At 44.2% G+C, this 17,224-nt stretch overlaps 1 protein-coding gene across 1 annotated transcript in view; it reads left to right on the forward strand.

Moving 5' to 3' along the window:
• Stag3 (stromal antigen 3) overlaps positions 1-11,571 on the forward strand; it is a 32,718-nt gene extending 21,147 nt beyond the window's left edge. The window contains exons 25-33 of the mRNA XM_051161211.1: positions 531-632; positions 5,410-5,558; positions 5,737-5,865; positions 5,951-6,108; positions 9,303-9,477; positions 9,661-9,762; positions 10,009-10,090; positions 10,941-11,009; positions 11,235-11,571. Of these exons, the coding sequence (XP_051017168.1) occupies positions 531-632; positions 5,410-5,558; positions 5,737-5,865; positions 5,951-6,108; positions 9,303-9,477; positions 9,661-9,762; positions 10,009-10,090; positions 10,941-11,009; positions 11,235-11,243 (975 nt within the window). The 3' untranslated portion in view covers positions 11,244-11,571. The remainder of the gene's footprint in view (positions 1-530; positions 633-5,409; positions 5,559-5,736; positions 5,866-5,950; positions 6,109-9,302; positions 9,478-9,660; positions 9,763-10,008; positions 10,091-10,940; positions 11,010-11,234) is intronic.
• The last annotated feature ends 5,653 nt before the right edge of the window (positions 11,572-17,224 follow it).

The following is a 17,224-nucleotide window of genomic DNA, read 5'->3' on the forward strand; positions in this document are numbered from 1 at the left end:
TAGAACAGAGCAATGAACAGCACAGAAACTCTTGTTCTACAGAACTCTAGACGGGTGGGGAGGGACGTGTAGGCTCCAGTATTGTCTGAGGGTAGGTATTAGTGCCCCACTCCTTTTCTCCAACAATTGGGTTCAACCAATTTTGGCCTTTAGTTTTTATTTTTAGTAAGTTTGGCTTCTTTTTTATATTTTTTTAAATTTAATTTTAATTTATGTGCATTGGTGTGAGGGTGTCAGATCTTGGAGTTAGAAACAGTTGTGAGCTGCCATGTAGGTGCTGGGAATTGAGCCAGGGTCTTCTGAAAGAGCAGTTGGTGCTCTTAACCACTGAGCCATCTCTCCAGCCCGTAAGTTTGGTTTCTTTTGGATAATGCACTATTAGAGATGAGGATAGTCTGAGTTATTTATGCTCAGGTTACTCTTTTCCTACCTGAGGATCAGTGGGAGGGTGATTAGGCAAGAAAAGGAAGAAATCAGAGATCCCCCCCCCCAGTAGCTAATGTTAACCTTCTTCATTTCCTCTCCCTTAGTTCTATGAAGACTATGGTGACATTATCAAGGAAACATTAACTCGAGCAAGACAAATTGACCGATGTCAGTGCTCTCGGATCCTGCTCCTGAGCCTAAAGCAGGTGCTCTTACATGGAGGCCTCACAACTGTGGCATACTCTTCCTAGATACCCACCTCATTGTCCAGCCTCAGCATTTTAGGGATAATGCTGCAAGATTTTATTTTTAATCACTTTATAGGCTGAGCCCAGCCCCCTTTTTCTTTTCCAAGTCCTGTCCTTACACCCCTCCCTCCACTTCCCCCCTCACCTTCTCAGAGAAGGGGATGCCCTCAAAGAGGTACTAGCCCACCCTGACATCTCAAGTCACAGTAGGACTAAGTGCATCCTCTCCCACTGAGGCCTGACAAGGCAGCCCAGCTAGGGGAAAGGGATCCAGAGGTAGGCAACAGTCAGAGACAGCCCCTACACCCATTGTTAGGGGACCCACATGATAACCATGCTGCACATCTGTTACATATATGTAGGAGGTCTAAGTTCAGCCCTTGAATGCTCTTTGGTTAGTGGTTCAGTCTCTGTGAGCCCCATGGCCCAGGTTAATTGACTCTGTAGGTCTTCTCATGTTGTCCTTGACCTCTCTTGGCTCCCTCTATCCTTTCTCCCACTATTCCAGAAATTTTCTTGACTCTCATTTTTCATGACAGGATTCTTCATACCTCATAAACCCTGTCTTAGTCATTGTTTTATTGCCGTGAAGAAACACCATTACCAAGAAAGTTTTTCATTGGGGCCTTGTTTCCAGTTTCAGAGGCTTTAGTCTTTATCATAGTGGCAGAGAGCATGGCAGCATGCAGATAGTCACGGGAGCAGTAGCTGAGAGCTACATTTTGATCTGTAGGGCAGAAAGAGGGAGTGGCACTGGGCTTAGCCCGGCCTTTTATTTGTTTTATATTTATTTATTTATTTATTTATTTATTTATTTTGGTTTTTCAAGACAGGGTTTCTCTGTGTAGCCTTGGCCTTCCTGGACTCACTTTGTAGACCAGGCTGGCCTCGAACTCACAGCAATCCGCCTGCCTCTGCCTCCCGAGTGCTGGGATTAAAGGCGTGTGCCACCATACCCAGCTTGTTTTATAATATTTTTGTTTTGTTTTTTGAGACAGGGTTTCTTTGTGTATCCTGGGCTTGCTTTGTAGACCAGGCTGGCCTTGAACTCAAAGTGATCCACCTGCCTCTGCCTCCCTGAGTGCTGGGATTAAAGGCTTGTGGCTGGCTTGGCTTTATAAAACCTCAAGCTCACCCACGTGACACAGTTTCTCCAACAAGGCCATACTTCTAATCTTTCTAACCCCTAGTGACTAAGAATTTCAGTATTTGAGCCTATGGGGCTCATTCTTATTTAAAACACCACAGACCTTAATCTACCTGATCAGGCAATTTCCTCTTTCCCTAAGCCCTATAGAAATCACTTCTTAATACCAATATTAAAGTGATAGGAATTTGTAAACATTAATTTATTTACTTTACATCCAGATTTTGTCTCCTTTCTCCTCCCCTCTAGGTCTCACCCTCTCTCCCTCTTCCCCTATCTCCCTTTCCCTATATCTCAATAAGGGGAGCCCCCCCACCTACCCACCCCAGCACCTCAAGTCCCATCAGGACTGAGCACATCCTCTTCCATGGTAGTGTGGGAAAGCAGCCCCAAGAGGGGGGAATGATGGGAAAAGATGCAACAGAGTCCTTGTCAGAGACAGCCCCTGCTCTCCTTACTGTGGGATACACATGAGGACCAAGCTCCCATTGGGTACATCTGTGCAGGGGCCCTAGGTCCATTCCATCCATACATGGTCTTTGCTTGGTGCTTCAGTCTCTGCAAGCCCCTCTGGGCCCTGGTTAGTTGGTCTTCTTGTGGTCTTTTGTTGGTCGTCTTATGAAGCTTCTGTACCCTCTGGGTCCTTCTGTCCTTCCCCCAACTCTTCTACAAGGCTCCTGTGCTCCTCTCAATCTTTGGCTGTGAGTCTAAGCATCTGTGTCTATCCATTGCTGAGTGGAGCCTCTCAGAGGACATCTATGCTAGCTTTCCAATTGCAAGCATAGCAGAGTGTGGTTAATAGCATCAGGGTTGGCTCGCTCCTATGGGGTAGGTCTCTCTCTTCAAGAACTTCCTCGGTCTTTCTTTCCAATTGCAAGCATAGCAGAGTGTGGTTAATAGCATCAGGGTTGGCTCTCTCCTATGGGGTGGGTCTCTCTCTTCAAGAACTCCCTCTGTCTTTTCTACTTCCTCTTCTCAGTGAGATTGACGTATCCTTGGGCCCTCTTGGTTACTTAGCTATTTTGAGTCTGTAAATTATAGTATGGTTATCCTGTACCACATGGCTAATATCTGCTGATAAATGAGTACTTATCATGCGTGTCTTTCTGGGTGTGGGTTACTTCACTCACGTAGGATCTTTTCTAGTTCCATCCATTTGCCTGTTTTTTTGTTTTTTGTTTTTTGTTTTGTGAAACTTTCCATGACTACTTCTATTTCCTTAGGGGTTATGTATCTATTTATAAGTCTAAAAAAGTATAAATTATTAACCTGATTATGATTTAACATTGGTAAGTGGTATCTATCCAGAAAACCATCCATTTCATTTAGATTTTCCAATTTTGTATCATACAGGATTTTGAGGTAAAACCTAACGATCCTTTGGATCCCTTGGTGTCCGTCGTTGTGGCCCCCTTTCATTTCTGAGTTTGTTATTTTGGGTACACTCTCTCCGCCTTTTAGTTAGTTTGGCTATGGGCTGTCCTTCTTGTTGATCTTCTTAGTGAACTAGCTCTTGGTTTTATTGATTCTTTTTATTTTTCTCTTTGTTTCTACTTTATTGATTTCAGCCCTGAGTTTGATTATTTCCTGCCAACTACCCCTCCTGGGTGTGTTAGCTTCTTTTTGTTCTAGGGCTTTGAGGTGTGCTTTTAAGTTACTAGTATGAGAACTCTCCATTTATTGCTATGAACTTTCTCCTTAACACTGCTTTCATTATGTCTCATAAATTTGGGTATGTTGTACCTTCGTTTTCACTGAATTCTAGAAAGTCTTTAATTTTTAAAAGTTCCTCCCTGCCTCAGTGGTCATTGAGTAGAGAGTTGTTCAGTTTCCATTAGTTTGTAGGCTTCCTGTTGTTGAGGTCCAGCTTTAATCCATGGTGCTCTGATAAGATGCAAGGGGTTATTTCGATCTTATTGTCTCTATTTGAGGCTTACTTTGTGGCTGAGTATGTTGTCAGTTTTGGGGAAGATTCCATGAGGTGTTGTGAAAGTATATTCTTTTGTGTTTAGATAGAATGTTCTGTTAGATAGAATGTTCTGTTAGATAGAATGTTGGATCTGTTAGGTCCAACTGACTCACAATGTTAGTTTCATTATTTCTCTATTTAGTTTCTGTCTTGATTGTCTGTCCATTGGTGAGAGGAGAGGTGTTAAGGCCTCCCACCATTAATGTGTTGGGTTCAATATGTGATTTGAGCTCTAGTAATGTTCGTTTTACAAATGTGGGTACCCTTGCATTTGGGGCAAGTATCTTCACAATTAAGATGTCATCTTGGTGTATTTTTCCTTTGATGAATATGAAGTGCCCTTTCCTATCTCTTTTGATCAATTTTGGTTGAAAGTCTATTTTATTAGATATTAGAATGGCTACTCCAGCTTGCTTCTTAGGTCCATTTTCTTAGAAAACCCTTTCTAGCCCTTTACTCTGAGGTAATGTTTATTTTTGTTGCTGAGGTGTGTTTCTTATATACAGCCGAATGATGGATCCTGTTTTCCCAACCGTTGTTAGCTTGTGTCTTTTTATTGGTGAATTGAGACCATTGATGTTGAGAGATATTAATGATCAATAATATTAATTCCCATTATCTTGATGTTGGTGGTGTTCGTGTGTCTATGTTTGTGTGTGCTTCCCTTCCAGCAAGGCCATACCTCCTGTTCTTTCTCATACCTAGTGACTAAGCACTCAAATATTTGAGCCTATGGGGGCCATTCTTATTTAAAACATCATGGGCGCTAATCTACCTGACCAGGCAGTTTCCTCCTTTCCCAAGCACCATAGAAGTCCCATATTAATACCAATACTAAAGTGATGGGATTTTAAAAAATTGTTTATTGTTATGTACGCAGATATTTTGCCTGACTTTATGTCAGTGTGCCATGTGCTTATGGAGCCAGTAGAGGGAGTCAGATCCCCTGGGACTGGAGTTACAGATGGTGTGAGCCGCCATGCTGGTGCTGAGAATTAAATCCAGGTCCTCTGGAAGACCAGCAAATGCTCTTGGCCACTAAGCCGTCTCTCCAGCCTCTAGGGAATTCCTAATTATTTTTAGTCTGTTTCTTACAGCCTCCTTCATTTATGACAGACATTTAAATTTTTTTACATTTATTTATTTTGTGTGTATAGCTGGGTTGGGAAGGAAGCATGTGCCATTGTGTAAATGTGGAGATCTCAGGAAAATATGGAAATTGGTTCTCTCCTTCTACCATGTGGGTTCCAGGATTGAATTTATTAGGTTGTCAGCTTTAGTAGCAAGCACCTTTATTCACTGAGTCATTTCACCAGCCTGATCAGAGGTATTTTTATCACTGTCCAGCTAGGAGCTCTGGGAGTGGCGCTCAGTGGTAAAGTGCCTGCCTGTCATGTGTGAGGCTCCGCGTTTGATCCCCAGGGGCACATTGTTTAAAATAGAACAGGGCTGAGGTGTTCTGCGACAGGGCATCAGCACATGGTAGTGTCTAGGGAGGAAAGATAGTAGATGGTACTCCACACCTCAGCCCTGTGGACTCTTGAGTAGAAAAGAAAGGTAAACTTCTCCAGAGCTCCCTTGTCTCCTTTTCCAAATATACGTTGTCATCCTGGACACAGCTATACACAGAACTGATGCAGGAGCACGGGCCCCAGGGCCTGACGGAACTTCCAGCCTTCATCGAGATGAGGGACCTGGCCCGGAGATTTGCCTTAAGCTTTGGACCCCAACAGCTCCATAACCGAGACCTTGTGGTCATGCTGCACAAGTGAGGAAGTGCTGGTTGGAGGGTGGACACAGGGAGGGCAGGGAGGTCTTGGTGGGAAGGGTAACCGCCTGCAGAAACAGCAGGGAGGCTGGTGGTAAGTGTGCCTGGGCAGCAAGGGTGTAGGGTTGGTACACTTGGATGTTTCAGACTCTAACTGAAATACTTCTACCCAATCAAGGGAAGGCATCAACTTCTCACTGTCTGACCTTCCTCCTGCTGGCTCTTCTCATGAGCCGCCAAATCTTGCATTCCTGGAGCTCCTTTCAGAGTTCTCCCCCCGCCTCTTCCATCAGGACAAGCAGCTACTGTAAGTTAGTGGTTGAGTAGAGATGTGGGTTTACTGAAGAGCCTGGGGAGGGCTCAGGTCATTCTCTGTATCATCCCTTCTTCAGACTATCCTACCTGGAAAAGTGTCTGCAGCGTGTCTCCAAGGCACCTAGCCATCCCTGGGGTCCAGTCACCACCTACTACCACTCCCTCCGCCCTGTAGAAAACACAGCAGAGGCCAGCCCTCAGGGACCCCCTCACTCCAAGAAGAGGCGTGTTGAAGGTAAGGGGTCAGGGTTGGAGTCGGCATCAGTTTGTTCAGCACCACGTCCTAGTTGCCTTTGCCTGAATAACAGGAGATAAGTTTTCATCTCCTTCAAACTTGTACTTTGTTAGGTATTTCATCAGGCACCCACTATCATTCACTTTTATCATCGCTGACATGGAAACTAATGATAAAGCCAAAGATGGAACCAAGCAGTCTTACTTCCTTGAAGCAAACAATACCTTAATTTCTCAAATAACTTTCAGATCACCATTTACCTTAAAATTTACCTAATATCTTTAATTTGCTTTTTTATATTGTCTCAAGTAATATTCTAATTACATTGTCTCAAGTAAATATTCAGTTTGACATGCTAATGTGCATTTGTTAACATGTTCTTTAAAATGCAACTTTGAAATTGTTACAGCTTTAATGAGACATAATTTTCATTCCATAAAAGTCAGTCATCCTTTCAAAGTGTGCACTTCAATGGCTTTTATGTTTTCTCAACAAGTTTTAATTGTGGGTGTGTGCATGTGTGCGAGAGAGAGGGAGGAGGAGGGGCGGAGCGCAGGTGCCTGTGAACTGACTTTTGATCTTCTGAAAAAGCAATACGTGCTCTTAACTGTTCACCAGTACTTTTTTTTCTCTTTTGTATTTTAGCTCCTTTTGTTGATTTGCTTGTTTGCATTTTTTGTTGTTGTTATTGTTACTTTGTTTTTTGAGATAGGGTTTCTCTGTGTAGCCCTGCTGTTCTGAAACTCACTTTGTAGACTAGCTGGCCTCGAACTCACATAAATCCTCCTGCCTCTGTTTTCTAAGTGCTGGGACTAAAGTTGTGTGCCACCACACCTGGCAAGTTCTTAATCTTTAAGTAAGACTTTAACATTTTAATTTCGTTTATTAATCTTAAAATTATTTTAAGTCTGTGTGATGTGATTAACATTTATTTGCCATGTTGTACATGAGGAGGCTAGAGGACAGTGCTGTAGAATTGACTTTCTCCTTTACATGGATTCTGAGTATTGAACTCAGGTTTGGAGCTTTCCTAGCTATCATTTTTACCTGCTGAGCCATCTCACTGTCCCAGCAGTCTTGTCTTTCTTTCTTTCTTGTTTGTTTTTTGTTTGTTTGTGTTTTTTGTTTTGTTGTTGTTGTTTTTCGAGACAGGGTTTCTCTGTGCAGCTTTGGCTGTCTTGGACTCACTTTGTAGACCAGGCAGCAGTCCACCTGCCTCTGCCTCCCGAGTGCTGGGATTAAAGGCGTGTGTCACCATGCCAGGCTCCCAGCAGTCTTTTCATTGCTCCAAAAGAAACCATGTCCTTGTTACACTCATGGTTTTCCCTGTCCTCCCAGCCCTGGACACTGACACTGACCTTCCTATCTCTGATTGTCCTCTAGCAGAAACTTTATCTAAACAGCGCCAATATATTAATGTGGCTTTGTGTGGCTGTATTCTTTTACTTAGTCCGTGTTTTGAGGTGCTTTCTAGAGCAGAATAATAGTCCATTGTATGGCCATTACCTGTTTTGCTCACTCATAAGTTGATTAACATTTTAATTGTTTCCATGGTTTGACATGTGTGCATGGTACTGCTAAAATTCACACAAGGTTTTGAGTGGACATACTTTTGAGATAGATATACTTAGGAATGGAATTTCTGGCTAGGTCATATAGAAGCTCTACATTTAACTTTCTAACGAGCTAACAAACTGTTTTCCAAAGCGCCTGCATCATTTTTACATTTCTACCAGCAATGATTGGAGTCCATGTTCTGACTATCTGGGCTTTTTATTTTTATTTTATCTTCCAGTGACTGAATTGGTATCACATTTTCTTCAATTTGTATTTCCCTACTGACTAAGAAAATTGAATTTTCTACTTCATGTTCTTATGGACAGTTGATCTTTGGCAAATTTCTTATTAAAATCTTTTGTCCTTTTTTTTTTTTTTTTTTTTTTGAGACAAGGTCCAGGCAGGACTTAAATGCTATATAGTGGAAGATGACCTCAAACTTCTGACTTTTCTACCTACACTTCCTAAGTATTGGGGCTACAGTCTTTGGCCACCATACATACCTTCTTTTTGCATTTAAAATAGTTATTTTGTTTTTTTTTTTTTTTTTTTTTTTTCCCCCAGAGCTGAGGACCAAACCCAGGGCCTTGCACTTGCTAGACAAGCGCTCTACCACTGAGCAAAATCTCCAACCTCTGCATTTAAAATTGAGTTGTCTTTGTTGTTGAGTTGCTTGGGGTTCTTTACACATTCTAGATACATCTGTATTAGGTAAAGAGATACAAAATGTTCTCTAATTCTGTGGGCTACCTTTTTGTGTTGGTATTCTTAATTATGATGAATTCTACCATTTTTTAAACTTCTGCTTTTTGTGTCATGCCTTAAGGAACCATTGACTAATCTAGGTGCACAAAGGTTTACTTTTGGCTACATCCCTTGCTGTCTATAATCCTACATAAGGGTTAATAGCAGCAACTTTTGGGTTGTTGGTTTTATATGTATATACATGGTCACAGAGGAGGAAAATAATCAGTAGAGGTGTGAATGCTCACCACTGGCCAGTTGTGATGGATATTTGACTGATGTTTTAAAATCACATCACCAGCTGGATTTTCTTGGGGAGAGAAAGCTTCAGGTGTGGACAACTCAGCTGGTGCCATCTTCCTTCTTGGCCCTTTTTAGTTGGCAGAGAAAGCTCCTGTACTCAGCATCCCTGGTCAGATGGCACTAGCATTGCCGTCTTTCATGTTGTGGCTTGAGAAAGCCGCGTCTCTCTGGCCCCTATGCACCCACTCTAGCCTCTCCAAAACCAGTCACCATCAATCTACAGTGAATAGGAGTTTAGAGTCCATTGCCAAACAGGCTGCTTAATTCTAGGGAATCGGTCATCTCCCACATTTGTCATCAAATGTTTGTGCTCTCTGTGAAGTGGATATTTGCCTTTGTCTGTCTTGTTTTCTAGGTAGGTAGTATTTTCTAGGATAGGAGCTGTATATAATGATACAGGATCACACTATAGCAGCGAGGTGCATTATTATTTAGGGCTCTGCTCATTCCTGAGGTGGAACAAAATAAGACCACATAGACTTTCTATCCTTTTTTGCTTAACGTTCCCTTAAGAAACTTTGGACACGTTTTGTAAAAGTACCCCTAGCAGATTCCTGGTCTGTTTGATATGTGTATCTGCTTCATTGCAGGCCCCCACAGGCCTCGGGAAGAAGAGCCCTCATCCCAGGAAGAAAGCCTACAGCTCAACAGTGGCCTCTCAACACCTACCCTCACCTCCACAGCAGTGAAGAGGAGGCAGTCTCTGAGACCATTGGGCAAGAGGCAAAAAGGTAGACCAGGACCAGGACTAGAGCCGACCTGCAGGTGAGGCCAGGGGAAACCTCCTTGGTGTTTCTGTTCTTACCCCTGCAGTACACTCTGATCTTTGGGTGCTTCTCTGGTGCTTTTAGAGCTGTGAAATGTCTCCCCCACACTCTGTGCTGTTCTCTACTCTTACCCTTTGCTGTGTTTCAAACTCTGTCACTGTCTCTGCGTTATTCTCAATAGTCAGCAGCTCTCAGGGTCCCAGAGATTGAAGATGTCGAGTGCACAGTGTTCCCAGATTCGGTGTGACCCTTCAGGCTCTGGTTTGGGCAGGCAGCTGACCAGGTGAGGCTTCCCGTTCCCATGCTGCTGCTGTCACTCTGACCTCTCACATAACCCAGTGCCCCTTGGATTGTCTTGGTCCCAGAACATTCTTTCCAGCATAGAATGTCTTTCCACTGTGTAAAGGGCTGCTCCTCCAGAAGCAGGAGTGAGTACTAGGGCCCTAATTCTTGCCCCACCTGCTGCCACTCCCTCTTTCCTTGGCTAAAAGGACCATTTGAAAACCTCTACTGTTTACCACTACCACAGACTCAGTCTTATGGAAGAGGATGTGGAAGAAGAGCTAGGACTTCTGGATGAATCATATGAAGAATGGCAAAGTGGAGACAAGGTGTGGACCTAGCAGTCCCCTCTCCTAAGCTCAGACACCTGTTGTCAGTCCTCATGATACCCTTGTTGCTGAAAGTTGATAAAGGTTGTTGGAAACAATTGTAGACGGAAGGAAGAAAGGTTGCAGACTTAGTTTTATCAAATAAGGAGCCACCTCTGGTCATTCACACTTAAAATCTCAGCTCTTGGGAGACTGAGCAAGAGGAATGGTTAGAGTTTGAAGCCACCCTGGGCTATACAGTGAGACTCTGCTCTCATAAACCTAAAGGAAAAGAAGTAAAAGATAAAAAGGCCAGCAAGATAGTTTAGTAGATAAAAGTGCCTCCTGCTAAGCCTGGAGGCCTGAGGTCAGTCCCCAGAACCCATATGATAGAAGGAGAGAAATTGCCCCCAAAACATGTCCTCTGTCCTACAGAGGACACTAACATAATTGTAAGGGTTCCAGCTTCTCACCTAAACACATTCCAACGGTCACCTCTCACTTTATGGGCTTTAGGAGTCAGAATCTCAACATACATATCAGGCAGGTCTTGCAGGAGGTAGAGGGCAGGAGAGGCTGCAGAGGTTTAGTCCACACTAAGCTAATACTCTGTTATTTTATTGTCTTCTCTGGGGAGGGGAAGGAAAATTCAAGCAGTACCTTTATATTTCTGTTCAGATAACTTATCCAGAGTGCTAGGGTAATCTCATTCTCTGGCTCCAGAACTGAATGCATGTAAAGGTTCAGCCCACAGGCCAAGGGAGGAGTCAGTTACGTCATTTGTTCCTTGAGACTGCAAAAGGAACCATATTTCTGTTAGTGGGTAGGATTTCAGAACAGCCTCTCTAACTTTTGACTCTGTTTCCTCTAGCTACTTCGTAGCCCTTCTCCCAGTGAGCATGGGCTGGACCTATTAGATACAACAGAGATGAACATGGAGGTGAGTGCTCCAGAGCTAGTGTGTGTGTCCTTGGAAGTGATGGTGGCCAGCTGTCAGTCTATCTTGTCCATCTAAATGATGGAAGGCCAGAACCTGTGGGCAGCTCTCTGGTGGTCTTCAGGAGTCCACATAGGGAGCTATAATGGCTACCTTACAATACCCAGTCTTCTGTTTACTATTTGGTCTTTTCCCATGACTCCATGTCTTCCATTCTCCTTGTTGCAGGATTTCTGAGGAAACTTTAAGCCCATCCTCCTCTCCACTTCCCATTTCAAGGCCATGAGTGAGCCGAAGGAAGGAGTAAAATGAAGCATTCCTTTGAATCCCAGCCAAGTACTTTAAAGGGAAAGAGAAATGACCTATTTTTCAACCTTTTATTTCTTTCTGAAGTGGGGGCTGTGTAGAGGCGCCATGAGCCCTGTCATCCTTAATGTTCCATAGCTCTGTGCTTCTGCGTGTTTGTAGTGGTGGGAATTGGGTAGGGGGCTTTACCTCAGCACTGGAGTTTTCTGTTTGGTACTTCATCCCCAAACACTGCCAAGCTCTCAATAAACATGTTTAAATCAGCTATTTCCTAGGTATGGCTTGAGATTATCATGCTGATGGAGATTGGGTTCTTTGGCCTCTTAGCACCATGGCCTACTGTTTCAGTGCTTCCATACTGAACATTCTATGTTTCAGTGTGTGTATAGACTCTCAAGGATGGATGTATCTGTCAGTGAGATGAATGGGACAAATGGCTCAGGAGAGATGGCTGTCTCTGAGAAGTTGCACTAATGCAACTGAGGCAGGTGAGGTAGAAGCTCCTTGAAACTTCTTGTTCCACCCACCTACCCCACAGTGGTTCTTTTCAGCACAGTTTCAGACCCTTATCCCAAAGATGTGAACATTTTCAGACTCACAATAGCTGAGAGTAGAACACAGAAACTACTATACATATCTAACTCAAATCTAAGAACTGGAGGAAAGTTCTATCCATCCTTCTCTAGCCAGTTCCTCACAAGTACCACTGCAGTGTTCTCTTACACATATCTCTGGTCTGTTCTCTACTGTGTCTCTCACCTGATATCCACAAAATTGCCTCAGGAGATCTGCTTTCTGGAAACTGGACTTATTAATTGCTCTGCTTCTTGCAGCAGCATAGGACCTCTGAACTGTTGTTACCAGATAGGCTGTCACAAACATGAAGACAACTGGGTGGTTTTTGATGTCACTGCTTTCTTCTGTGGTTTAAGGAGCTCTTTGGCCTTTCTGTAGAGATATGATTGAAGTTCTTTTCCTGTCTTTTATTATGGATCCTTTCTGAGCACCACCATCCAGCCGGTAGATTTGTGGAAACAACAATCTTCCGATGATCAGGCCACCCACCTCAAACCATTTGTACCTGTCCCTACCTTGCTGGTCTTGCCCCACTTCCTCTCCCCTACCAGACAAAAGAAGAGCTTGGAGTGTGAGTCTGTCCTTGGAGGGCAGCTTGGTGTTATCCTTGCACAGCAGATTCTGGGATGAATGGAATCTGAAACAGTTGGAACACTGGGGTGAAAATATGCAGGGAATATGAGGTAGAATACAGGAAGGGAAAGATCCCTGAGTTATTAAAATACCACCCTTATTAAGGTCACTTCAGAAATAAAAAGAGAAACTTGGAGACTGAAAATGTGGACAGCCAGATAACACAAGGTGGTAGATTCAGAATCTCCCACCCCTCATATCCCAATTTTTTGATACTTTGTTGGGAGGTGGGTCATCTTCCCTTTGAATTTGGGCTCTCCTAGAGTTTCTGTTGCTGTATATGACAAAACAAAATCCCAAAAGCAAGTTTGATAGGAAAGGGTTTACTTGACTTAGACTTAATTACTACTAATCATAGTTCATTGAACGAAGTCAGGACAGGAACTCAAATAAGGCTAGAACCTGGAGGCAGGAACTAATGCAGAGGCCATGGAGGGGTGCTGCTCACTGGCTTTCCTCTCATGGCTGCTCAGCCTGCTTTCTGAGAGAACCACCACCACCAGCCCAGGGAAGGCCCCACCCACCATCTGATCACTAACTGAGGAAATGCCTTACAGCTGGGTCTCATGGAGGCAATTCCTCAACTGAGGCTCCTTCCTCTCTGATGACTCTAGCTTGTGTCAAGTTGACAAACAAAACCACCATGGTAACTAGAATAGGCCCTTAAAGTCACATTAATCCAAAAGTTTAAGAATTTTTGTCATTTAGGTTTTTTTTTTTCTATTATAAGCCAGGTGTGCCATATACTTGTAATCCCAGCACAGGGGAAGCTGAGTCCAGAGACCACAAGTTTGAGGCAATCCTGGGCTATATGGCTATTTGTGAAACATTGTTTCAAAAATAACTACTCGTAAATGATGTAATTATAATTTCAAAATAAAATTATAAATAAAAAATAATTGTAAGTTGTGTCAATTCTCCCCCATTTTGTACATTACAATGCACATTTAAATATAATGTGAGTTAAGTATCTATCAGTTTTTTTGTTGCTGGGATAAAATGCCATAAGCAAGAACAGCTTTTAGAAGGAAGAGATTGTTTTGCTTACCACTTCAGAGGGATAAGAGTCCATCATGGCAGGGAGGCTTGGCTCCTGTCATGAAGCAGAAGAGGGAACTAGAAGTGACAAGGCCTTGAATTCTCAGAGTCTGCCACCAGTGATAGCACCTCCCCCAAAGCAGCGCCACCAACTAGAGCCAAGTGTTCAGAACCCTGAGCCTAACTATATAGCAGGTGTTCTCATTCAAACCACCACAGTATTTAAGCAGTTGGGAGTTAGGAGTGCAAAATATCTTTTGATGTCGGGAAAGGGATTTAGAACAAGGAGAACTTTATATTTAGAAAAGACAGTTTAGCATTTTCTGAAGTTCTTTTGAAAGCTGTCTAGATATGTAGTTGTAACAACCTTTTTAGCTTCAAAAAGGGTTTCTGCATTGATCCAAGTGCATTTAGTGCTTCAATAGAGAAGGTTCAAACCACCCTAACAGGCTCCACTTGGGAAACCTCAGACACATCAGAAAATGATGTCCAGGGACAGGTCGGAACTGACTTTGGCAGTCCAGAAGACACTCTGGGACTGAATGCCAGCAGTACTCAGCAGTGAGGCCTTGAAGGCTGGGCTTGCTTTCCTTCCCTTAAAAATACTAGTGTTGATTAGAGATGTTCTGTTAGACGTGAGACCCACTGAAGGCACCAGCTTTGTAGTTTGTGCGTGTTTTTGTGGGCACTCACATGCATATGGAGGCCAGATGTTGATATCAGGCGTCTTCCTCAGTCACTGTCCAGCTCATCTTTTGAGACAGGGTCTCCCACTGAACCTGGAGTTCACCAGTTACTCTAGACTGGCTGAACAGCCCGCAGGGATTCTGCTCTTCTCAACACTGGGGTTATACATAGATGCTCAGCTTTATGTCCATATCTAATGGTTGCTAGGAATTGAACTCAGGCCTGCCTGTGTACATGGCAGCCACTACTAAATAAGCTACCCCCCGACTTTGTTGTTGTTGACTTTTATTTTATACAACTGGCTGTTTTACCTACATGTATGCCTGTGCACCAGGTGTGAGAAGTGCTTAAAGAGGCCGGAAGAAGGCACTGGAATGCCCTGGAACTGAAGTAGAGACAGTTGTAAGCACCCTTGTGGGTGCTGAGTCTCAAACCCAAGAGCTCTGGAAGAGTAACCAAAGCTCTTAACTGCTGAGCCATCTTCCCAACCCCAAGGTTTGTTTTCCTGTGTATGCATGTGTTCAGGTGTCCTCAGAGGCCAGAAGAGGGCATTGGATCCCTCAGAGGTGGTTGAGAGCACCTGAAATGGATGCTGAGAACTACAAATGCTGAGAACAAAACTCAGGTGCTCTATAAAAGCAACAGAACTCTTAAGCACTGAGCCCCCTCTCCAGCACACCTTTGCTTTAATTTGAAAGTTAGAAATTAATTTTTTAAAAACTTTATTGATTCTTTTGTGAATTTCACATGCACCCCAAACTCAGTCATTTCCACGTCCCTCTATATCTGCCCTCCACCCTTGCAACCTCCTCCCCCAAAAGGAAAGGGGGAGGGGAGAGAGAGAGAGAGAGAGCGCAACATAAAAAAATCTTCATGTGGAAGCTGCATGGTGTCAGACAATATACCCTTTTGCCCAAAGATCTTTACTTGCAAATATTCATTATGTGGTCTGGCTCAGGGGCCTCTGGATTCTGCTACACTGTCAATACTGGATCCTCACCAGGCTCCTCTCAGATAACCCTCTTGTTGCCCTGTGCCTTGGAAATCCTGTAGCTTTGGTTTTGCAGGACCTGCCCCTTCCTATGCTCTGGCAGCTCATAGATGGGTTAGATACTGGGGTGGCCAACTCACGGCTCTTTATCTGAGCCTGGGTAGTGGTTATGTTGTTCAGCCAGCTCTTTGACCAGCATCACCAGGGCCAGCTCCCCCATCCTGCCCAGGACAGGGGAAGGGCCAGCTTTTCTGCTTGTGGTGGCTGGCAAGAGGCCGGACTGCCTCTCTTGTGCTGACACCATTGGGATCAGCTCTCCTGCATCCATGCCACCAGGATCACCAGCTCTCCAGCACTGCCCTAGCTAGAGGGCACCCAGCTCTCCCACTCTTATATGCTCAGGCAGGCTTTCCCACACCCACACCAGGGCCAGCTCTCCCGTACTGCCCAGGCAAAGGCAGGGCCAGCTCTCCTGAGTGCTGCAGCCTATGAAGGGTGAGGCCTAGTCTGGCAGCCCTAGGACCTTAATATAGCTGCAGGAGGCAGCCCAGACCAGGGACATCCTCTTGGCCTATGGTGGTAACATGGACCACGGTCATCAATACAGACCCCTGCTGCTGCAGAGCAATGGACCCACACATGGCTCTCTCACTGGCAGCATCGGCCAGGACCTCCCCACAGCTTCAGGTGGCAGTGTGGACAACTCACATTAGGCTGACCCTCAACCCTCCAATGTCCAGTTCTGCCTCTTCAGGTGTGGCAGCTGTTATGTCTCTGGGTTTCTTAAGCGCATTTGCCTGACACTGTCAATATTCGTCACTTCTCCTGAACATCTGTGGACGGCTTAGATACCGCTGGGTCTCACCACTCAGCTCAGCTCAGCTCTGCTCATGCTGGCTAAGATGAGGTGGGCATCTGTCACTAACACTTAAGTCTGGTCAGGCCATATGCAAAGGCCACCTTGGGAGGTAGATACAGAGGCTCTTCGTGGGTTTATATGTAACACTGAATAGTGCTTTTAGGGATCTAACTATTCTGTTAGCTCAAAACTGAATAATTATTTTTACATCATTTAATATTCAGAAAGGCCTGTGTATGGTGTGTGTGTGTGTGTGTGTGTGTGTGTGTGTGTGTGTGTGTGTGTGTGTGTGTGTGTGTTTAGAAGGCAAATAGGTATCCTGAGACATTGCTGCAACGTCTCTGAGTTCACATGGTGAGGTAGCCTGCCTCAGTGATTAAGAGATATAATTTGGGCCCCAGCTCACCACTGATGCAGCCTGGGACTGTTTACTATTTGTTGACATGACCTTGTTGTTCATTTACTTATTTAGTTAAATTTGTAAAAATATTTTATGTTTTAACTGGGGGGTGGGGGGGGGGTGGGAAGGGTGTATGCACATGGGTGCAGATGCCAGAAGAGAGCAGCACCTTGAAGGCCAGAAGAGGGCATTAGGCTTCCTGAAGCTGGGGTTACAGGTGGTCCTGAACGAGGCACATGGGTGTAGGGAACCAGACTCAAATCTCCTATAGGAGCAGCGCATGCTCATGACTGCTGAGCCATCTATGAAGTCCTTAATTGTTCAGGGTTTTGTTTTGGTTTTTAAGAGTCTCATTCTGTAGCTGAGCATAGTCTGGAACTTACTGTGGCCTAGGCTGGTCTCCAACTCAGGGTAAAACTGCTGCCTCCACCTCGCAAGTGCTGGGATCACAAGTGTGAGGCACCACATTGAGCCACAAAACAACAACAACCTTTTTTTTTTTTTTTAAAGCTCAAGAACACTTTTCTTAGCTTGAGAGAAAAACAACAGAATAAATAGATAGGGAACCGGAAAAACTACCAAGAGGAAGGAGATGAAAAGACCATGCTTATTGCAACAGAGATCAGCAAATCAGCCTCATAGCAGAAGGATGCTTTGGAGAAAGGGTAAGAAAGCCCGTGTGTGTGTGTGTGTGTGTGTGTGTATTTATCTATGTGGAAGAAGAAGCT

This window comes from Acomys russatus, chromosome 19, assembly GCF_903995435.1.
Source record: "Acomys russatus chromosome 19, mAcoRus1.1, whole genome shotgun sequence".
Lineage (NCBI taxonomy): Eukaryota > Metazoa > Chordata > Mammalia > Rodentia > Muridae > Acomys > Acomys russatus.